The sequence below is a fragment of the Elaeis guineensis genome, chromosome 9 (assembly GCF_000442705.2).
Source record: "Elaeis guineensis isolate ETL-2024a chromosome 9, EG11, whole genome shotgun sequence".
Classification (NCBI taxonomy): Eukaryota; Viridiplantae; Streptophyta; class Magnoliopsida; order Arecales; family Arecaceae; genus Elaeis; species Elaeis guineensis.
The window spans coordinates 45,893,667-45,919,106 of record NC_026001.2 but is presented as its reverse complement, the minus strand read 5'-3'; the positions used below and the strand labels follow the sequence as shown (position 1 = coordinate 45,919,106).

The following is a 25,440-nucleotide window of genomic DNA, read 5'->3' as shown; positions in this document are numbered from 1 at the left end:
TTTTTTTTTTTTTTTTTGAATGGGCTTGGGTCCGGCTTGGATTGGGCTTGGTTTGGGCTATAACAGGTTGCTTCAAAGATTCTTGAATGAGATCAATTGCTACTCTGTGTTGGTTGATTTAGTTGGTTTTGCATGTTGGATTTAAGATTGGCATCGAGTAGAAGTAGATTCTACATCATTATCATCAAGGCTTGCACCTATTGTAGGCTGAGGAAGCAGACTATGAGAATCATGCGACTCTGTTCAATGATCTAGTTGAGCCTGTCTGCTGCTCTTAGTGTGATTGCTTCTTCTCAACTTCATCTTCTCCCAACATGATTGTTTCTTCACGATGATGGTGACATTGTTTCTGAAGTCTTTTAAAAGTACTCAGATGTAATAGTCATACCAATCATCAGTTAAGCAATACTGCTACTGTGTTTTGTAATCTATTGTTGCTTCTCTTATTTCATCAAATGATATCATTGGCTGGTTTTTGAACATACTAGAAATGAGTATAGTCCAAATGATTCATAAAAAGAGATCTTGCAGTTGAGATCTTACTGTCTCTTCATGCTCACCTAGAAAAGCTACAATTGATCTTGATGTTCAGACATCGTAGAAGAGAAATTCTTTAATCACGGCCTTTAGTGGAGAAAAAGCGCACTACCTAAACACATTGGGCCACGTAGTGCAATTAATAATGGGACAGATATTTAACACTGCTCGTCTTTTTTTCTGACAAAAATATCTCTTTTCTCTGTAAAATAAAGAAAGAATAATATTATTACTTCTTGATGCCTTATATGACTTTTTGTGAGTATATATGACATCTTGAATAATATATATATAACTTCTTATATCTTTATATGATATCCTGTTATCTTATATGACTTTATATGAATATGTATGACATCCTGAATAATATATCTGACATCCTGAATAATATGTATAATTTTTTATAAATATATATAATATTCTGAATAATATATATGACTTTCTGTATCTTTATATAATATCCTGTTGGTTATTATAACCAACGGAAAGTCGTATAAGGCATCAAGAAATCATAATAACCACATGAAGTCATATATATTATTCAGAAAGTCATATATATTGTTTAAAATGTCATATATATTCACAGAATGTCATATATTATTCAAGATGTCATATATATTCACAAAAGTCATATAAGGTATTAGAAAATTATAATAATCAATAGGATATCATATAAAGATATAGGAAGTCAAATATATTGTTCAAGATCTCATATATATTCACAAGAAGTCATGTCAAGCATCAGAAAGTTATATATATTATTCAGGATATCATATTATTCACAGGAGGTCATATATATTATTCAGGATATCATATATATTCACAAAAAATTATATAAAGTATCAAAAAATTATAATAACCAACAGGATATTACATACAGACACAAAAAGTCATATATATTATTTAAGATATCATATATGGTCATAAAAAATTACATAAGACATCATGAAATAATAATAATGTTCCTTCTTTATTCAACGAAGAAAAAAATATTTTTGTTAGAAAAAATGAGAAAAAAAATGAATAGCATTAAATATTTGTCCCATTATTAATTACGCAACATCATCCGATGTAGTTGGACAATACATTTTTTTTCTATCAGGGGATGGTGGACAAAGAATTACTCCACCGTAGAAATATACTTGAAGCAACTAAGCCCATGAAAGCACCCCAAAAGATCGATTCCAAAGAAACTTGCAATATCAACTTTTCTGTGAGTTCTAACTACTCCACAAGTTGTAAGAGTGATGTTTTGAGTCAGCTTTTGACGGTCTCATAGTTTAGAGTTTTTATTCTGAGTTTAAAATTATACTGACATGATATAAAAGATTTCTATTGGATACTGATTTTGTCTTAATTTTGAGTTGTCCTTGATTTGAATTCATTGAGATGTGTCTGATATACCATCTATCTGCGCCAAGTTACTTCATTAATATGTTTGCTTCTATCCCTTTCAACCTCAAACCGAGGTTTATGACCAGGAATTTCTGTAACTTTTTAAGTACTGTTGTTTAAACACTAAATTTCTGGTTGGGGTTGTTTTGCATCCTATCTGTTTCAAGTTCCATAATATCACGAAAAATAAAAGAAAGAAGAGTAGTTTGGTTTTTGTCATTATACATTAAGAATGTATTTCCAACAAAATTTGGCCTTGCAGGTGCATATGGTGCAAACCGATGTTGCTCCAATAAGATCACAATTAAGTTCAATACAGACCGACCCAAACCCAAATATTTCAGTCTGGGAGCAGGTGACACAAGACCCTGACCCTACCCCAACAACCAACTAGGTCTAAAAATTCTCCATGAACATGACCCGACCCAACTTAATCATCCATTGGATTGGCTCTAGATCCACCATCAAAACTCAAACATGAGATTGGGTCAAGGTCAGCATGTCCTAATCCGGCCCAACCTGACCCATTTGCAGCACTGGCATTTAGCTAACATCTCTTATTATTTTTATTATCTTTTATTTATATTCTACAAAAAAATGCCAATTTCAAAATCAGGAAATATTTCCCTTTTATTCTGTCTGTCATTTTTTATGTCAAATTAACCTCCTCTTTTCTATAAAATACTTATTCCCCTTCTTAATTTTGACTGTCTTAGAAAAGAAAATATAGAAAGATTGGAATTATTTTTTGAATCCGAACCTAAAACAAATGAAAAGTTTCCTTCCACATCAAATTATATTTGGAAGTAGCAAGTTTTTAAAACCAATTTTTTTGAAAGAATGATCTTCCAAAAATACAGAGTGAATTTGGATCACTTCTGAAAATGCAATCTAATAGACAAAGAAAATATTTCTTTTAAATAATATCTTATTTATTAATAATAATTTAATATAAAATATTATTTTTTATTTAGATGATATTTTGTAGTTTATACATAACCTGAGTTGAAATTTATTTTTTATTTTTTATTCAAATTTGTATTATGCATGCCTGGTTGCTAGTTTCATCGTCTTTTAATAGCAAATATAACTGATACTACCTCACATTCCCTTCTTTCGTGCTGAATAGCTCAGCCAAATCCTGCATAGAATTACTTATAGTATTTTTCCATTAACTTATCAAGATGCGTAGAAGAATGACACAGAGATCGTTTCAGAAGAACTTCGTTTGTTTCCCGCAAGTGTTGGAAGCCCTCTCGTTTTTATCAACCCAGTCTAGCGTTGAAAAAGAGCCAATCATGGGTCTACTGTTTGTACATTGTTATCTCCAGTATGCATATAAAGAAGCCTCATTCCAAAACTTCACCGCTGACAAATATGGCTAGAAGGGATTGCCTCCAACATGTTCCCTATAATCATGTTTGAGAAACAAGTTTCATCTTCTTCAGAGATCTCAAGTAATCAAAGGTTTATGGACTCATTTTGGGTCAAGATTAGAAGCGCTAGGATTACCGGATTCTATATTATCTTGTTTGAGTGCTTCAGCAAAAGGCCAGAATCAAGAAAAAGCATAGGGTTGGCAGGACACTGCTGCTGATAACTGTCTGGTGAGAATCTAGTTCGAAAGAAACAGGAGGATATTTCGGGCATGTGCTAGTTCAGTGAAAAAAGAACTAAGAATAAAGTTTTACCACATGACTAGGCTTCAGTTACCTCATCCAAGACGGTCAACAAAATCACCTCTATATGATACGAATACCTTAGATCTGCATCTCTCCCCACTCCCAAAACAAATAAAACCTTGTTCATTTAAGTATCTGAATTAAATAAATAAATGGGGGAACACTTTTATTGGCAGAAATGGATCATAGCAAAAAAGGTAATGGAGTCCTTTGATTCACCACATCAGAAATTCTCTCTCCACAAGGTACAAAATTTGGACTTAAACAATTCCAATATTAGTTTATTTAGGTTAACAGGGCAAAACTGCAAACGTTAAACAGTTACTGCTTGCAACCATAACAGAGATAATGATTAATAATGGAAAAATAAGTGTTATTTGCGCAAATCACTGTTCACTAATAAAAAAACTTTCCTGGGCCAGAAGAAGCATTTGAGTTAAAAAATTATTTTATATAGAAAAATAATGCAAATATTAAATAGTAGTCATTATTCCCCTATATGATGACCACCAGAAAGAAATGCAATCAACATTTCCAATTCCTGTTAACACAATGTAATGGCCCCCTCTGGAACCTTTGTAGCAGCTGCTATTATGTAATAACAGCCATCTATTTTAATAAGCATTTACATAGATTCGTTAACGTGACTATTCGTTACCACTGGCATAAATGATGTTGCAGTTAAAATACCTAACTAATGATGACATCGACAATCCATAATGAGGCCTTAACTGGCATTCTTCCAGGTTCTACCGTATGGACTGAATAATATGAGAACTAAGTGGCGATCCTAACACCTCAACAAAGTAGAAGAAAACACCAAAAGACCCAGAGGTATTAGAAAACCAGGACTGTTTAAAGATGAAAGCAACGCAACAGAATATTCTAGGCTCCCAGGATCTGCAAGTTACTTCCACCGGTTGTCCACCTTCCTCACTTTGCCAAATTATCATGGAAACTTCATTCCAATTAAATTAATGTATTTGTGCTCCCTTCAGGAACAAAATGACGATCAATTACCAAAAAAAAAACGATAATCAACAACTGATTATTTTTCTATTCAGTTGATAAATTTACTAAAAATCAAGCTAGACTGCATCATCTGTGGCTCAAATAAGAGGACTTCTTGTGTGTGTCAATAAGGTAAAGGAAACGAAGGAATATGCCAAACTAGCATAAATCAAGTGTTGGCTTCAAATGCAGAAAAATGATGCTTCCACCAATGAATGCCTTCCCCAATTTGGTTTTTCTAAAGCCATGTTTCACTTTCACATTAATTGATAAAAATCGACATGCATGCCCTTCCTTGAATCATAACTGTTCTTAAATGGTGTTAATAGTGTGAATATTATTCCCCTTTGCAATGTTAATAATTCTCCACAGATCCTGCAGTGGTGCAGACCTCATGCACTAGAACCCCTTTTTTAACTACCCTAATTTGTTTATACAGACTCCTGTAAATTAGTTTTGCACATGAATGAAATGGAATGTATTATAATTACAACATCAGATGGAGGTATCATTGGGATCTAGGATTTGGGCTTACTTTGCAAATTTCAGCATCAAAACCACAATCCAAGAGGATCAGCATCCATGCTCGCTGTTGTTCTGAAAGCCGGTCTCTTGGGCCTTTCACTTCCACAAGCTTTGCTTCACCCCAGCCCATATCCCCTCCATGAAAGCGCCAGAGCAACAGGTCTGGCATGCCACTGGACCAACTCGTGTAATCTAGTGAGAGATGCCGGAAGAGAGAAGCCAAACAGCGGCCTCCAATGCATGAGACAGCAGCTCGTAGGTCAGATAGAGAATGTCTCTCCCAGTTGACACCACGACAAGCTGTTCCAAAATGCAAGTCCCATGAAGTTATCAGGATCTCTTCAGCCATACCACGATGTATCTTTTGTAAGTGAGATTCTACAAGACTCTCTCTTGCCACATAAAAGTCATCCGTATCAAGGTCTAGTGGAGCTGTCTGCAAAAGTATAAAACTACAATAGAACCATCACTGCAATTAAATTGGTGAAAGAACTGGGTTCTTTTACTTCATGTAAATAAGGGCAAAATCAGTTAATTATCATTTGATAACCTTTCATGGCATCTAAGAACGAACCTTACATAGTTATATTACCCGTGTGCAGTTCATACATATAGAAACTAGAGAATGGTCTAAAGAAGTTCCAATCATTTGGTCATCTGAAAAGTCTCACATGCTTCCAACACATAAAAAGTAAGACAATGCTAATTCCAATGGGCTAATAATATAGCAGTTTATAGAACAAAACACAAGCACTATCACAGCATGATGCTAACAGCTTTTGGCTTACAACATCTAGTGATTTGTTAACTACTAGAATTAAACTCCTTAGTAGTTCTGCGAGTATAACTGTTGTCTGCTTAAACTGTCAAACACATAACAAAGAAACCAAGCCTGGAGGCAACTATGAAGGTTCTGTAGAGAAAGAAAATAAATAAAATATAGTTAATGTACTGTGGTATGGGCAAATGAACAAGTTCTAATGGTGTCTAGAAGCACACAAGCAGATGTACCACAGCTTATACCACAATGCATTCCTGAATTATATATTATCACTTTCACAAGCTTTAAATGCATAAGAATCTATTTGACATGAATGTGAAACCTCAAGAGGTATTAGAATACCTGAAATCTGGACCGGAAAACATCGGGAATGTTGGAGAAAATAACATCCCACATGAGAATGCCAAAGAGAGTCATCCAAATTCCACTTTCAGAATGGACACCTAGCCACCCTCCTCCTTCACCAGCATAATATTGCAGGGCGAGCTTCTCTACTTCACACAGCTCACCATCATAACCATAGAATAAATTTTTTGTTCCTGTTTCACATACCAAAGGTCTTCCCGGAATGTTGACCTAAACCAACAAAATGTTAAAATCTCAAAATGATGATAACATTTTCTTTTGACATAATATTTCAATCTGACTGGCACACAAACTATCTACAAGTACAATCATAAAGGTGAAACAAGAAACCCACTTCTTTGATCTTCCGCTTAACAGAATCAGTATAACTAGGCATCTTCCAGTGCCTTGGTGGTTTGCCTAAGCGCAGTACCCGTCTTTGCAGTGCCAGTTTTGAACCAGCACGAACCCAAGAATCCAGTATCCCTTCTTCAGCAACTGAAAGACTTTCATTAAGACGACCAATATGTTCCAGATCAACAGAAAGCCTCAAGGTCCAATAACCCCTTCTATTATCATGAGTAATTCTGTTCAATAAACCCTTCAAAAGACGTATTGCATCTTCATACCTGAAAAAACAAACCAAAATCATATATCAAGGACCATTGCCTGCTGCACCTTCCCAAACAACAGACAAGCTGGAGAAAACACTTTAGCTTAAATTGAGCAAAACGAGCCAGATACTACATGCTGTATTACTGCCTTTTGTATAAAATTGAACTTATATTGATACTGAAAATAAATATAGTGACAAATTTAAGCGAAAAGCAAATTTCAAAATCAAAATCATCTGAGTACATCAATGTGCTCATATGATGTGGGGTTGTTAGGAACCCTTCTTTAGAGCTTCCAAGGATGGTTCTCGGTTATAAAGATTTATGAAATAAGACATGGGTCTTCTATTTATATATAACTCTTCAGCTCACAGTTGAACATTGCCTACTCCCCTTCCTTTTGTGGACACTTTCCAAATGCAGGAGAACGTTGGGGAAGTTGTTCTCATTTACATATCTAGATGAACCTTGGATTGCATGAGCTCATGTTCTGTGACCAATATGGTAAGTTTACCTATCTACCACATGGTCTTCTGGGTTTCACGGCAGGTCCTTCCTCTGTCCAAATTTGTTTAAGCCAACAATGCCACACCAACCAGGGTGTTGAAGTCGGCCTAAGAGTTGGCCACAGAACACTCAAGATTTGGTGGATCATATTGCAACTGAAAGGCCCAAAACCAATATAGATGTTATAGAGCTTGTTACCTCTTTTGAAGTTTAAACAAGGTATAAAAGGACATCTTTTTCCTCATTGTGAAGCAAGTTTGGATCCAGAATTTAGCAAGGTAAACATTGTGACAATTGGATAGGCCAATAGTGTCGTGCAATTATTGTCAATTTTGGAAATAATTGCCAATTTTCAAAGTGAAAACAGTTTAATTTCAAGCACATTCATCCATCCAACACAATGGCAAGCAAGGTGCACTAAACCATCCTGAACCAACTCATTCAGAGCATACCGACCTGAACCAGTATGGTATCGGTTCAATTCGGCGATTCAGCTCCGTAAAGGGTCCAAAATGGGCGAGCCAGTCAAGATCCCAAGGCTCAATGCCCAAGATATCCTCCGGAAGATATGTCAGGAAGATATTAAGAAGATGTCACCATGGTGCCCAGCCCCAAGGAGGTAAGGCTTGTCAAGGTGGTGAGCCTAATCAAGCTACCCAACAAAGCCATGCAGGTAGGGGAAGCCAAGGAAAGAAAGCAATTGCCTGAAGTAGCAAAAAAGGGAAACAAAAGAAACCTGTAGGTCCATTAAAGAGAGCTGATAAGGAGCATATTCAATCAAATCCTAAGATAACTAAGCCCCTGGCTGACCAGTTCCCCAAATCATCTCCCACAATACAAGTATGATGATAATGACTGTTTGAACAATGATGCATCTGAGGGCCATGGAGGTAGCAGCGGACGCGGTGGGGTGCATCCAACTCAACCACCCAATCTTAATCAATTCATTGGTGAGTTGTAGTTCACTCATGTCATCCAAGATACAAACCACAATACACGACCTAGAGCCTTCGAGGATATGATAGCAAATAGGAGACTGGCCCCTCAAGGTTGGCACAATTGAAGATTATATAGCATGTAGAGTAGGTCCCTAGACATATTTGAATCCTCATCATACATTCGATCTAATTTTGCACAACTAGGGCATGACCAATATGGACATCCTATGTCTAAGAACACAACTAGAGTATGACTAGTATGGAATCATACATCTGAAACATCGTATTTGAGTAGCTACTACCCTCCACACTCTCAACCAGATTACAGGTCAAATTTTGCCACCATGATCTTCTCGTTGGTAGGATGGCCAGCCTAGTATTACATGCTGGATTAATATTTAAGTGGCTATCAAGGAGGCTCAAATTATAGAATCCATGGGTAGGTATGGTATCTAGGTTGGAGTCAAATCCAAGGCCCTGACTACAAACAAAATCCCAATGTTCACGAGCAGTATAGTCACTACACAAGGAACTAAATGTCAATAGTTCAAATCAATTTGACATATCCATTTTCAAGATCAAAAACATGCATTATCTGTGTTAATTATTAAAACTGCATACATTAAGCAATCATACAGTCTCCTGAGACCAATATGATATAATATCTTTAAAATCATAATTTAAACATCCATAAAACCTTAAAATAATTATCAAAAATATTAAAAAAATCAAAAATTGGTGTACCGAACAGGTATGCATTACCGTATGAAGTATAGGTACTATATGATTTGGTACCATATCATAGCTGACCGGTACAGTATCGAAGTGGCAAACCTTGATGCAGATCCAATTCTCAATTGCATGCCATTTGTACCTCATAATTAGCAAATATAACAAAAGAATCTGATCCAGAAGAGAATTCGTTTAGTACACCCTCTCTCCTAGAATTGTAGGCATAAGGGAAGCAAATTATACATCCAATAGAAGCAAAGCAATAGATGTTTCAGCCACCATCATTCCCTTGCACATTTGCTTAAAAGAGATTCTTGCATATTTAGATAACATAGCCAAAATTTCAATCAACTACTATTTGGTATCAAATTTCTCGCAAGTGAAAACTCATGGGTTAAGGTGGCATCAGTTAAATACAGCAAAGATATCTCTTTAGAAATTTAAAATCCACCCTCCTGTTTAACTTCCCTCTTGACTTCTCCTTGTCATGTTGTATATCCTTTCTCTCATCCTCTTTACCAAACTAGTTAGCTCCCTTCCACATGCAGACACAAACAGAGAGATAGAGAGAGAGAAATGAACTTGGTTGAAAGGAAACCGAGAACTTCTTTAGTTTAAATGTTGTGTGTTCTAATAGTTACAATTTCTGTTCTTTTCTTTTATGTTTTTGGCATAATATTTATTAAAACCTGTAATTTATAAGTAATTTTGATCACCGACAGTCATCGCTCCAAAGACTCTTCAAAATCACTAATCAGCAATTAATTTAATGATCAATACTTATTTTCTGCTAAAAATGATAATTTAATGCTTTAGAGTATGGAAATTCCTCACATTCTAATATATACGAGTACATATCAAACTAAAAATTGACAAAATGAATACCTTAGTCTGCTGTACACACGGATAACCTGATACATCCGATCCCATTGTCATACTATTTTTTTTCTTGGTGATATACATTATAGCCAGCCTTATTGGAACAAGTTGGAGTTGGATTTATGAATATTTCATTCTTTTCTCTTGGAGTTTTGCACTTATTACTTCATTTTAAGCACTACAATGTTGCTACTTTACCATCATTTATTTGTGAAATGCTCTTCCCTGCATCCTCCATAGCCATCTTATGTCAGGTGCAAGTATGCAGTACAAGACCATACTATAATAGACCAACAATTTCTTCAAACACCGAACTCAAGTTCCTCAATTTCCTCAGGTGCTTCTAATAATGCAGAGAGACAGCAAACTAGCAATTTGAACAGCATCAATTGAAAAATCTTGCATAGGTGGCTCCTCAGAAATAAGATCTTCAAAAATCTTGCATGCATGTCTATTATCTTCAGCAAAACAGGAAGTGGCTCATCCTCATCCAATGACACTTATATATATTAGATTCAACATCAAAATGGATTGTGTTTTAGAACATGTCAGGTCGAAGATTTTATCATAAGGATCACTTCAGATCCAAGTAGAATATAGTTACAAACTTCTAGATTAATTTTTCTTTTCTTCAACAAATTGCAAAGTGATCTGAGATATAATACAAAGCTGAACAGCTCCACTTTATCGACCTAATAACAATGTACATCATTAATATGCAAAATATAATTGACATTTTGACGTATGATACACATAAGAACAGATGGCCAAATAATTTAGTGCCTAGCTTCATAGCTTGGTGATGCCCAACCTTAGAACAGATCATACATCATTGAGAAGTTGAACAATTTCGATCATGCTACTAGGATGGGAATGTCATTTCAATTATGCAGATAATTTGGATAATTATTATCAGGGCTTATCTCCTAGCTAGATCAAGGTAAGTGTGAAAGATCCATGATTAGTTTTGAAGTCAAAAAGGATCGCATTTTAGAACATGTGGTTGGGGATTGAACCATGGGATATTATATTAGATCTGAGTAAGATATGGCTATAGACTAGATTACTATAGACTAGATGTATTCTTATCCATGAAATCGCAAAATGATTTCAGACATAGTTCGAAGTGGAATGACTCCATTGAATAGATATTACAACCACATATATCATCAATGAAAAAATTATAATTAACAGTTATTTGGACTATGAGCATATGATACATGTAAGGATAAAGAGCCTAATTGGTCGGTGCCTAGTTGCATAACTAGGTGAATCCCAAGCTTATGTCAAATAGAAACTTAACGATTTCAAACAAGCTTCTATGACGGGAATGTCCATTCAATTGTGCAGGTGATTTGGATCATTACTAATGGGTTCATCTCTTGGTTGGCTTAAGACAAGCATTGGTAATTCAACTTTAGTTGAGTCATAATGAATGGATTAGATCGCATCACATTGAGAATTGTACCACATGAAATTGGAGTAAAATATGGTTACAAATTGGTTGTATTCTTGTCAGGAGATCTCACAGTGACTTGATAGATAATATGGAGAGGAATGACTCCAGTGTATCAAACCTATAGCCATGTTCGTTGTGAAAGTACAAACTATAATTGACTGTAGGAAAACTGTATCAGGACTATGAGAACATGACACATGTAAGGATAAAGAGCCTCAATGTTTGATGCCTAGCTTTGTAACTAGGTGAAACCCAAGCTTATGAACAATCATATATCAAATAGAAACTAAATGGATTTGATCATGCTTCTAGGATGGAAATGTCACTTAGAATGTGCAGATGATTCAGATCATTATTTTCAGAGAGCATCTCTTATTAGATCCAAAATCAAAATGGATTGTGTTTTAGATCATGTTTTGTTGAGGACTGAAAAATAAAACATTGTGTTAGACCAGATTTTTCACATGGAGTGTTGGAAGTTTGACTGAAAAGAGTAGATAACTAGTGGATATAATGATATGTAGGGCAATAAACATTGCTTGTGCACAGGAAGCTAAATGTAAAGGTATTCAATCCAAGGGTATTACTGATGGTTATAAGCTATATAGGATATCTAACTAAGGATAATAATATGATGGGGTAAGAATAGCAGTGGATGGAAATAAGAGGTAAACTTGCACATGTAAAAAGAGATAAATGACAGATTAGTAGCTATTTAATCAGTTTTAGACAAGAAAATTACAAATCTACTTAGTGATTATGCACCACAACTACACTTAGAAGTAGATTAAGAAACAATTATGGGAGAAGATGGATGGATTTTGCAAAGTATTCTGAGAACATAAATGATAATTATAAGTAGCGACCTAAATGGGCCTGTAGGGCAGACCACTATAGGATGCGAGAATGCATGGTGGATTCAACTTCGGGCATAGGAATATAATGGAAAAATCAATTCTTTAGTTTGCAACAGCTTGTAATCTAGCAATTGCAAACACATTTTAAGAAGAGAGATAAATATTTAATAATCTATATGAGTAGATCACATTTGTCACAAATAAATTATTTTTTCTCCAGAGAAGAACAATCAACCTGTAAAGAGGAAGGTGATACGGGGAGAGAGCTTAATCACTAGGGCCAGAACTAGGCTATAAAATTTTTCCAGGGATAGTTCCCTTATTGCTCGAGCCTGACCTGGAGAAAAACGTTTTAAGCTTTGGCCGAACCTAGGCCAATAAAATTTTCCAGGCTCTAGACCTATCTTCAGCTAAGCTCAAACTAAGTCTGTCTCAAAGCCTAATCAGGTTGGCACAAATCTAAATGCACCTCTCTTTGGCACAAAATGAGGGATAGAGCACAAGGGGAGAGAGATTGAGAGTCAACAGAGAGTGAGACAAATAAAAGCGGATAGAGATTAGGAGGGACTGAGAGAGAGGAAAGAGACTGTGAGAGAGATGGAGAGGAGGGGAGAGAGAATAGGGAGAGGAGATATTGAGAGATCAAAGAGAAATAAGGGCCACTAATATATAAGTAGGGAGGGAGAGAGAAGAGATGAACGGTCAAATTGGAAGAGTGTGCAGGCTTTAGGCTGTCCAGGCCAAGTCCGAGCCGCGATGAGGCTAGACCCAAACCTAGCCAAAAATCTATTCATACTTGAATTTTAGACCTAAGGACGACATGTTCCTCAAACCAGGCCCAAAGCTAGACTAAATACCAGTTCCACTCGAGGGGCCTTGGGCTGATCCAAGCCTATTTGCAGCCCGATTAACAATATAATGTATGATACTAAACTTAGATATATGTAACAAGTGCAAGTAGAAAAGAAATTAATAAATATCAAAAATAATATGATGGAATTTAAAAGGAAAAATGTTATACCTTTTAGCAATCAACTATTAAAGGAGGGATATTACAGCTTAAGTACTAAACCAAATAGAACATGGGAACAAAAGACAGACTGCTTTAAGAGGTTAGTAAAGATGTTCTAGGAGAGTAAAAGGGAAAAAGATATACATAACAAATTGATGAGATACAGGAGGCAATTAAGATAAAACAGATTTGCTTGAAACAATGGCCAAGAATAAATCATGTTAAGGACTTCGTAAGATACAGGAGGCTATGTAAGGTGCAAAGAAGCTCATAAAACCAAATATATAGCATATAATTATTTATATAATATATTGGGTTTAAAAGGAGATAATGAGAGTCAAAAAATAGATACAGTTAAAGAAAGGGTATCTAAAGATATTGATCATGTTAGATGCTTAAGATAAAGCATTGCAGATATTGGTGAACGATGAGAAAATCAAAGAAAGTTAGATATTTATTCTAAAAATTGTAAAATAATGATTCTACAAAGAAATCTTTGTCAAAACTGTACACTTAGGGAGGAGTCAAGGTTCTATTCAAACAATCATAAAAATGAAGTGGAGATAGCTTCTGGAAGATGTAAAATAGGCATCAGAGCTAGACGAAGTACCTATTAAAGTTTGAAAGATTATGGGAGACTGGAGGTTTGTCTTTAGCATGCTTCCAACGAGCTTGCATAACTTGTATGCTAGTTTTGACATATTGGGCACTTTTAGTGTAGTGCCAGTAGTGATGGAGGACCAAATTGGAATGGCCTACACCATATGAAAGGACCTGATTAAAAGGTTCAGTAACGCAAAGCATAAACCAAAGATGGAATTTTTGCTGATTGAAATATGATGGTAAATTAAATAGTATTGGCAGTAAACAATAAACACTTGTAGGCACTCAAAATGTAGGCCACATATAAGGCCAAGAACTATCCTTTTCTGGTTTCAGTCCAATTAAGACTCAATTACATTAGCACACAAAATCTAATAAAATCCCCTTAACCAAGTAATGCTTAACAGGACTGCTAACAATGCTCGGCACTAGAGTGATCGCTATTCAATATACAATGATGCATGTACAGTAGCTGACCCCTTGATAACTTCAAAACTAATATAAACACTACATTAGAGCAAGAATCAAGAGATCACAAATCTGAGGATGCTAAATGAAATTCCATTCGTCTTGCTTCACAGAGTTGCATGCAGCAGGATAGGGACCTAAAATACCTCGCTTGCCGCCCCAATTCACAATCTCAAGCCTTCATTGGCTTGAACAGTGGTTTGAGCACCTTTAAGGTGGATTTTTGTAGTGACTTTACCCACCTTTGGGCATTAGCAGCTGATCTTCAATAATTGCTGCATCAATTCCCCTCACCTATGAAAATTTGACCCCACCAAGTGGGGAAAGGGACCTAACAATCCATATCTGACACGTTACAGAAGGAATATCCCATACAACGATTTAGAAATTGTTAGTTCATTCTTGAACTGATCCATACTACTTCGATAGGAAAATTGGATTTGTATGGATGCAGGACATTTGTTCTCTCGTGAACCAGTCCATACCAACTATACCATTCATGTACTGGCAGTGAAGGCACACCAGCATGGTCAAGACAGACTGATACATACTGGTAGTTTTTATGCTTGTTAATATAGACCGCGTTGGTCTGTCCAAATGATACCAGTATTATCCTGTTCCATTCCAAAACTGTATGAGGCAGTACCAGTTTTTAAGCTTTGGTCACAGGCATATACTTTAACTTCACCGGTCAAAGATCTTTGGTGGGTGCATTGGTCATTGTACATCCTTGATTCCTGAAAAAGTTTGCATTTGTGAAGCCATCATTTTATACATTCTGATCAAAAATCCACATCTACCCAAGGAGTATGTGACACACTTTAACTAGCAGTACATCACACTGCATCATATCCACGAGCCCACCGATTCAATGTGACCAAACATGTCTCATGGACATTGAGGTTCGTATTCTTCACCCATTCTACCTTGTAAGGGCTGGAGTGTGACTCAGTTTTCAACTTCAACTTATGGTTAGCATCTTTAGAGATGGCATTTGTGCAGCTCCTAAAATAGATCAACATGGCATATAACTGCCCCTTACAAAATATTGCTTCATCTCCAATCTTCTTGATCATCCTCTTGATGTGTAATCAAAAGAGCTCAGTGAATGATGTGTAACCTTCTTGATCATCCTCTTCATCTTCATCAAAATCAAGGTAGACAAGTTCTTTGACCTTCTGTTTTAGGACTGGCAATAGCAATGAGATTGGCTTAATCAGCAAATGTCACTAGTCACTTGAAGCGTTATGTGGAGAGGTGGCCAAATCCTTCGCATATCAAGCAATGGATTTCAAACCTAGAATTAAAACTTGCACCCTGCTTTATATGTGTGCTTGATTGTTGCTAGTTAAGGAGGCTGCTGGTGCCTTTGATTGTCTGAACTCTAGCGTTGGATGTTCAAATCTGAAATTATTAGATTTGGAAGAAGACATCAAGGCTGATTTCATGTTTCTTCCTCAATTTGATACACCATCTGTACAGCATTTGCTAATGTATAATGTCTACTTGTAGTTAAGCTAGGATGACTTAGGCATTCAAACCTTGATAGTTGGTAGCATATGGAAATTTAGATCGAACCACTAAGCTGTAGAAAGCAGTATTCATTTCAACAATCCAACTCCCTAGCATGAAATGTGTGAACTACAACTGGAATAGCTGCTTGTGGATGGGAGGCACAAACTTACAAGTAATAGTTTCCCTCATCTCATCCCAAGAACAGATGGCAGCACAATGAATGTGATGTCTGGTCCACCATATTCATGCTATCCCATTCACCTCTGTCATGAAATAGAACTTGACACCTCGCAATAAGCTAGAAACACTTGTTGCTTCAAGAGCCTTGAACCAAGGTAGGAAAAACCAACAATTGAACCCGTATTGACAAAGAGTGGATATGATATGCACCAAACCAAGAATTAACTGAGGAAGGGAACCATGGGGTAAGCAGCAAATACACCTTAGTATCTAAAATGCATTCTGGACAAAGTGGGGCTAAAGTACATGGATCCGATCTAGGATGCTTTTGATGAGGATGATCTGATGATAGGATGGGTTGTGGGCCAATAGCAAGAGCAGGAGCTTGATGAGCCAAGACCACCTCCACGACCGGCCAATTTTATAGCTAGCAAGGCTAAGGTGGATGTACAGTGACGGGCAAAGCATAATATTCCACATAAGCTTTCAGCTGATCAACCACAATCAAAGAGATCATCAAGGAGCCAATCATCATGTGACTCCATGTCCGACATATCCTCCTAATGATATGATCAAGAGTTGCTTAAACGAGGTTAGCACGCTATCCGATCATCTCAGATAGTAGGACAACATCCATCCTCCCAATATAGCCAAACAAAGAGGGGCACAGGGGGAAGTAGGTAGTTGCTCAATGCAATCTCAACGAAAAAGAAAAGACAGTTGTGGCCCTGATGGAGATAGTAGAGTTGGTTTACTCAAATTCAGAGACCAAAGAGAGCAATGATGATAGTTCTGATGATCATGGATCTGATGGCTAGAGAGGGAATGGAGGACATGAGAACCACCATTTATGTGATAGTTGCACGATGGCCTTCGATTTATCGATGAGTCCCAATTTACGCATACCACATAGAATAGGGACCATGATGCATGAGCTAGTAGAACCTGCGAAGATACGATTATATATAAGAGATGGGCTCCTCGACGTCATTCAAGACACAATGTAGCTGTAGATTACCTCACATGTGGAGCAGAATTTATAAACATATCAGGTTCATCCTCATATGTTGATCTTATAATCCGTAGCCACAGGCAGCTTATGACCCATACGAATATATATATATATGATGAGTCTAAGGCACTGTCTTCTAGTGGCTACCATCCTATACAGCTCGAAGAATCTCACATATCGGATTTTGCCACCGGCATATTCAGATAAGCCCCTCAACCTTATTATCAGTCGGAAGATACCTCTCAAGCCTGACCTTTAGCAAGAGATCCAAGAGCAATCATAATCTAGAGCATGTACCTTACGGGATGAGCATACAGGACTACGACACCACTTGATCTGAGAGGTGAGCTAATGTGCCTCCTAATTATGAAAATGATCCGGACATCTACGAGCAGATCAGCTGTGACGGCCCAACCCATGTCAGAATCCCAGCCAGCCCAACAAAAAAAAAAAGAAAGAAAGAAAAACAGGGGAAGACTCCGAAGGGAGTCTTCTTCCTCCTCTCGCCGGCTCCCAATCGGAGTCGGAGACGAGCTCCCTCCGGTTCTATTTAAGGAGGAGATCCCTCCTCTCTCCCTTCTACCAAAGATCACAAGCTCAGTCGGCGGCAATCGCCGGAAAATTCTCACGGAAGATCCGTCCCTGTGCCGTCCAATTGCTCGCCGGAAAAGCCTCGCCGATGTCGGAGGTAAGCCTCCTCCCCTTCCTCTCTTCTCCCCCTTCCTTTCCATGCCAGTGTGCATGCTCGAAGGCGACCGGAGTCGTCGGATTTTGTTGCGGAAGAACCTCTATATTTTGCTCGTTTTTCTTTGATTTCCGACGCCGGTGGTCGCCGCCGACCACCGATCTTGGCCCTCTTCTTATCGGCGAGTCACCCTCCTCTTGCCGACGGCCGCCCCACGCCGGCTGCGCCGCCGGCCGGCCAACCAACGAGGGGACCTCACGGTCCCCTGTTTTGGCCCAAAAGAACCCACGGGAGAAGAAGAAAAGAAGAAGGAAAAGAAAAAAAAAGAAAAAGAAAAGAAAAGAAAAAAAAAAAAAAAAAGAAAAGAAGAAGGAAAAGAAAAGAAAAAGAAAAGAAAAAGAAGAAAAAGAAAAGAAAAAAGAAAAGGAAAAGGAAAAAAAATAATAAAATAATAATAATATAATAATAATAAATAGGATTTTCTCCTCTCTCTTCCGTGAAGAAAAAGAAAAAAAAAGAGAGAGAAAAGAAAAGAAAAGAAAAATTATTAAATTAATTAATAAATAATGATATAAATAATAAAATATGAGAAAGAGAGTTTCTCTCTTCTCTCTCTCTCTTCAACCTGAACTAGTATTTTCTCTCTCTAGAATTGGACTTTCTCTCTCTACTTTCTCTCTGTAGAATCCTCTCTCTAGATTATTTCTCTCTTAAGATTTTTAAAATTTTGAGAAGAATGATGATGAATTTAAATGATTCTCGTAATAGATTTTTGATCTATGATCGTCGGACGGTACACCGACATCCACTTTGATCAGATCAGGTATTTTTAGATTTTATTTCTCATGATCTTATTGAATTATCCACATGATAATTTTAGCATGATTTGATCTGACCGATCAGAATTTGTTGAATCATATTGTCTGAAGAATTCAAGATGAGTTTTCTCTCTCTAGAATTTTATCTCTCTAGAATTTTCTCTCTCTAAAATATTCTCTCTCTTAATTGATTCTCTCTCTAAAAAAAGGTTAGTGAATGAAGAAATTTTTTTTAATCAGTCTGATCTGATTCTAATGAAGAACCCAGATCCATGATTGTCAGACAACGTACTGGCACCCACCTTAATCAGACCATGAATCTTTAGATTTGATCATCCATGATTCCGATCTAGCCATGATTTGATTTGATCGTGTTGATTTCACCAACCGAGATATTGGATCAATTGTAATGTTGGATTGTGTCATCTGATCAATTCGAATTGTACCTCATAAATTTTCTCTCCTCTGATTTTCTCTCTCTACTTGATTTTATGAAATCGATGAAGAAACCTCGGTCCTATCACTTCGAATCCGATTTGATCTGACAGTCAAACTTTGGATCGTTTAGGTCTTAATTAGATTTTGATTAGATGAAATTAGATGATCGGACCCAATCTAAACCGTTGAAATATGGTGTTCGTATTCTTTCTAATTATTGAAATTGATTCTATATAGGATTGTGGATGTTTGATCATGGGATATCGCGATATGATCTACGAACAGAATTTTTGGAAGAAATTTATAGAATTATATGGATTTATTTGAAATGCGTTCGAGGTAAGTAATGTTTCACTTTTTCTAGATTTATCGGCAAATTATAATGTATTTTTCTGACATGATTTGTGAAACGATGCATGAATTGGATGAATGATATTTTATTATGAAAATATCTTATTTAAAATATTATGATGAAGCATGATTGAACATATTGATTTCATGATGCATTACATTGATTGATTTCGATACTACATGATTATATGTTTTATTATCAAAATTAGAATATGAAATATGATTTATGAAGAATTATGATATAAGAAACATTATGAATTGACAACCTGACTATGTAAAGGACCCTGCCAATGGGGCATATATGTTGGCAATTGATTGTCCTGAGGGTTTATGTCGCTAGCGAGACCGGCGACATATCGCCAGAGAGACCAGCGACAAACCGCCAGCGAGACCAGCGGTTCCAAAGGACATGGCTGCCAGATGATTCGCAGCCTACCGCAAGCAGATACGCGGTATTATGACCCTGCCGCAGGGAAAATGTGGTCATAGCTCATGGTTGACGAAAAGAAATTGAAGAACAAAAGAAATTGAAATCCCGAAAGAAACTTGAATTTTCGAAAAAGAAATGAATTTGCATGAATTATATTGCATAATTGAAATTGACTTCGAATTTATGAACTCTATATGCTTATTTTCTACAAATGATTATTTACTTATATGCCTGATGAAATCTGTTGAGAAGTGATCATTGCTTACTGGGTTGTCTAGCTCATTACCTTTTATTTTACTGTTTTTACAGATGTTGAGGAATTAAGATGATACAAGATATGAATGGAAGAGTGATCAGAAGGAGAATCCTTATACTTTTATTTAGGTTGAAAGTCTTATTGAATTTGGTGTAAGACCTATGAATCATTGTTGAATTTATTAAGATATTAAAGAAAAAATTTAGATCGTTATATTTTGAATTTAAATTATTGACTAATTATTCCGCTTTGTTTTAGGATAGTATGATAAGATGCCTTGCATGCTTATGGGAAAAGTTTTCTATGAGTATGCGGCGGTTGCCATGACCCTCGATTCAAAATCTCGGATCGGGGGCGTGACATCAGCACTCAATGATATTTTAAATCTTGGTATGTTGTACTTTAAATACATACAATTGATTCTATCATTTTATGTTTTGCACCTTACTAATTGATTTGAGGTATATTTCACTTGACGAGATTGCAAATATTAGTGTTGCCGTTAAATCGTCCTTATAGATTGCAAACCCACTACCACCACTGTTGGCTTCCACCTTTCAAGACTTGAGATTTACGTAGGGCATCTTTTTGATTTATTTCAAGCAATGCTATGATGATACAAAAAAATTACATAAAAATATCAAGAATCATCATTCGGGATATACTAGAGTGATAGAAACATCAAAGAACATCAAGAAACATCATATTAGACTTAAAATCATTCAGAAAACAAAAAAAAATGATAAAATTTCATGAAACCCTAATAAAAAATTTTAAAAAAAAAGTATGGCATGATAGTTCAGAACCGATATGCCATGGCACACCATGTCAGTATGGTACTGTAGCAAATTGGTGGTTGACTAGTATGAGTCGCAGTATTGGTTCGACCTACCTTGATACAGACTTTTCAATCTTCAACTTCTGGTTTTGGTCTCTTATGACATGTTTTCTAATGCTATGTTTACACAAGGTGTGGGTGTTGAGCTAACTATCCTACCTATGGTTTTATATGCATGCTGAAGATAGAAACATCCATATTTAACATATATATATCATACTATGAACTAATCAAATTATGTTTGAAGAGCAAATAAATCCACATTGATTGTAATACCCTGCCCATTGTGACCTAAAAATAAATCAGACCTAGTCCCCTTAACTGGCCAGGAGTTGATTTTGAACATAGCCTTGAAGAGGCCTGGAATTTTTGGCTCAACCCAATGTAAAGCTCATAGCTTGAAAGCCTGTTTCCAAAGGAAAAATAGGGCAAAACCCTTATTTCAGTTGGAGTTTCCTAGCCCCCACCGGCTATTTAATCTCTTGGTTCCTTAAGAAGCATGATGCTCCCATCCTTTATCTCCTCTCTTCTCTCTATTTTCTTCTAAATTTTGTTGTTGCATGCTGCCATCAGGCTCGCCGCCATCGTGGCTAACCATCACCGAAGACTAGGCACGAAACCTCTAATCCTTCTCTTCTTGCTTATCTTTATCGAGCAGCACCACTATTGCTTTGATTCTAGTAAAGGGCAGCCAGAAATTGAGCAAGCAACATGTCCCTTGTTCTACCATTCAGAGGCTTTGATTTCTATTTTTGGTGGCCACAGCCACCTGCTACTGGTCCTCGCCAAGCTCTGCTCTACCTCTGGTGACCAAGCAAACCAAGCAATGGAGCTCAGCCACCAGTGAGCAGCTGAGGCTCGAACCTTTTGCCGACCCTTCTATTTTGAGGTAAGTTTCTCTGTTCTTTTTTTTTTGAGTCCCCGCCCTTCGCCAGCCCATCTGCTGCTAGCCTTTCGACCATGAACCACCACCACCATGAAGAGCCACCTTCTAGGCATTGCCCTTCCTTTTCCCCTATTTTTGAGAGGAACACGGAAGGTCCAGTATTTTTTGTTAGAAAAAAAATCCAGTACCTTCCTATGAAGACCCATTGCGACCTCCCTCTCTCAAATTTTGCCACATTGGTTAGTATCAAGGTTTTGAATACAGATACCGGTGGCCATTCCGGTCGGCCAACGGCACAGCCCCATACTGGACCAGATCGGACCGACGTGAACCGACGAAGGGACAAACTGGAGAGGAGGAAAAGAGAGAAAGAGAAAGAGAGAGAGAAGGGGAGGGAAGGAGGTTGAGGCAGCGGAGACGCCACTAGTGGCCACTTGAGGGCTGCGCTGGCCCTCGAAAGGCCGTGGTGGCCACCGCGACTCTATGTCGTCCGCGGGAGAAAAGAGAAGAGAGAGGTCCAGCGGAGAGGCCGCCGGACCGAAGGGGTCCAGCGGAGAGGCCGCCGAACGGCGTAAACGCCACCTCCGGCTCTGTGGCCATGAAACAGAGGCTTAAAAAAACCTCTTGTTTCAAGGGCTTTTTTTAAAAAGTCCGACAACAGTGAAGCCTGCAATGGATTTGTCGGCTTCACTGTTTCTGAGCTTTTTTTAAAAAAAATATTGAACTAGTGAAGCCGACAAATCGATTGCCGACTTCACTATTTTTATTTTTTTTTTAAAAAACTGTTAAAAAGTAAAGCCAGCAAACCAAATGCTGGCTTCACTGTTTATATCTTTTTAAAAAACGGCCGACGTGTGAACAGGGACGGTCGCCCCTGCTGCCCGCACCGCTTCCACCGCCCGATGGCCACGACGACCACTTGAAGACCTCCGACAGCCCCTCCACTGTCCCATCCTCCCATCTCTAGTGGCCTCTCCTTCTCTCTCTTTCTCACTTGTTGCGGCGGCCCTACGGGCGAACCAAGCCGTGGAGCCTTCCGCGGCCCTCCGACGACCATAGAGGGCCACCGCCGGCCTCCAACAATCTCTCCATCTCCTCTCTGTCTCTCTTCCTCTGTTTCCCTTTCTTTCTTCTCCGGCACCAGCATGCCATTTTTCCTATCGGAACCGTCCCGATTCCCCACCGATCCGGTTAGGCACGCCTCGAACCATCCAATTTGGGATAGTTCTGAAAACCATGGTTATTAGTATTGTACCATACTGAAACTGAAATGATATGCAGTCTTGTAGCATACAAACATTCAATATGCCTCACCGTCGTATACCATACCGCATACTAACACTATAATAGGATGATAATGATGGGATCCGATACTGAGACTGAACCTTACTCTTTTATGTGATCTTAGGCAGCCTTGGTAAAGGGAGTACAAATCCCCTAACTATTTGGGCAACATGTCAGGCCCACTTTAGTTCTTATTGAACACCACTGAACTCTTGTATCATCAATCCTTATAGATCTATCCATTCCCTCGCCTAATTTGTGATCTATAATTTGACCAATTGGATTACCCTAATCAGACCGATGTAGGGTTGTCAAGCACCGCCGCCTGGCCAGCCCCATCCCTCCACATTTGCTTCATATTTTGCCATAATTGTCCTAATTTTTCATTGATATTTTCTGATTGTCGAAGTTGGATCCATGTACAGATAAAATTGTCTAGACAAGATGTCCAGCAAGCAAATACTATGATATGGTCTATGAATTGAGGATTTTGAGAAGGAATTTCAGAATTATTAGGACTTATCGGTGTATTTGTGAGATAAATAATGCTTCACTTTTTTTAGATATATCGGCAAATTATAAAATTATTATATTAATAAATTTTGGATCATACTATTCATGGTGTATGAATTTGATGAATGGTATTTTATTATTGAATATGTTTTATTTTAGAATATTATGATGATGCATAATCAGAAGAATTGATCTTGCTCAATTCATTTCGATACCATATGATTACATATATTTTTGTCAAACTAAAATATGAAACTACATGATTCTTTGGATCTTGCCAGTGCGGGTTAAACATTGGCACTTGATTTGGCTTGAACGGTTTATGCTGCAAGAAAATGCACGGCATACCATAAGCAAGGTTTCAAATTCTGTTAGACAGGGGTGTCCCGATTTCAACATAGAACAGGATGCCCGATTGTCCCACCCTATCCCAATAGCGGTCCTGATTATGCAGCCCAGTAAATATCCTTTGTCTCTCTCTCCCCTACTTTTCTTTATTTCTTTCTTTTCTTTCTTTCCTTCCTTTCTTTTCTTTTCTTCTACCTTCCTTTCTTTCCTTTCCTTTTTCCTTTCTTTTTCTTATCTTCTCATTTGTTTCTTTTTTCCTTTTTATTTTTCCCCATCCTTCCTTCTTCCCTTCCTCTCTTTTCTTCTCCCTTCCTTTCTTTCCTTTTTCTTCTTCTTTCCTTTCACTTTTTACTTTTCTTTATCTTTCTTTCCATTCTTCCTTTCCTCTTTCTTCTCTCCCTGCATAGATGGGTTTCAGAGTCCCAATCATGTTTTCTCATAGAAATGGAATGGGATGGAATGGCTAAGACATCCCCATCTTGTTGGTACTTAAAACTTTGACCACAAGTAGATACACGGTCATGAAGGGCATCGCCGTAAGATGTGAAGCGACCCACAAGAAGATGCATGGTATCATAACCCTACCACTAGAAAAATATGGTCCTAGTTCATGACTGACAAGATAAACTTGATATTTTGAAAGAAATCAGATTTATGCATGAAATTTAAATTTTGAGAAAGATTAGATTCTCATGCACAATATTTTGATAATGCGGTATATCTGGATCTAGTTTTGCATTGATGAATTCCGTACACTTATGTTTTGTAAGGTTGATTATTAATTTATCGCCCTCACTTATCAAGTTCTCATTGCTTACTAGATTGTCTAACTTATTATTCGATATTTTACTATTTTTATAGATCCCAAGATCTAAGCCAGCACAATATATATTTCGGGAAGTGATTAGAAGCAGAACTTTTGTTTCTTTATTTTAGATTAGAATTTTACACATGTTTGATGTAAAATCTTTTAAATATCCTATGGCTTGCTTTATGATATATGAGGCCCAAGCCCATGTTTGGCCCAAAACCAACGAGGCCAACTCTAAAACAACGCCCTCACGTGATATGGGAATGTGATGGTGGAATGCAGAGAGAGGCCACATGCCTCCCTCTGCGGCCAACACGAGAAGGGCCATGTGTCTCGCTCTCTTATGCGATAGGAGAAAAAAATTAGGAATCACGAAATCACAATTTATGGGGTGAGCTCTGTTTGGGAAAAATAGAGCACTGCCTGTTTCTCCCTTACCCACGACCAAACCCCTATCGTTCTATCTAATCTCTCACCCTTAATCTCTTTTTTTTCTTTTGCTCGTTCCTGTTCTCCTTACCTTTCCTCTCACACTTATTCCCTCTTATGTCCAAATCTCCCCTCTTCATTCCTCACGGACCCAATGTCATCCCTCTCATGTCCAAATCTCCCCTATTCATTCCTCATGTACTCAACGTCGTTCGTGCCTTCTCGCCTTCCTCCTAGCCTCTAATGAGTCCTCTTCCTTTTATGTAAATTTCTTGAAACATTTAGAGAAAAAGGGGATTAG

The 25,440-nt window shown here is 37.4% G+C and overlaps 1 protein-coding gene across 1 annotated transcript in view; it reads right to left on the bottom strand.

Annotated features, from left to right (window-relative positions):
• Positions 1–4,932: 4,932 nt before the first annotated feature.
• Positions 4,933–25,440, bottom strand: part of LOC105051220 (fanconi-associated nuclease 1 homolog) — a 119,873-nt gene continuing 99,365 nt past the window's right edge. The window contains 3 exon segments of the mRNA XM_019852846.3: positions 4,933–5,586; positions 6,274–6,507; positions 6,632–6,905. Coding sequence (XP_019708405.2) covers positions 5,134–5,586; positions 6,274–6,507; positions 6,632–6,905 — 961 coding nt within the window. The 3' untranslated portion in view covers positions 4,933–5,133.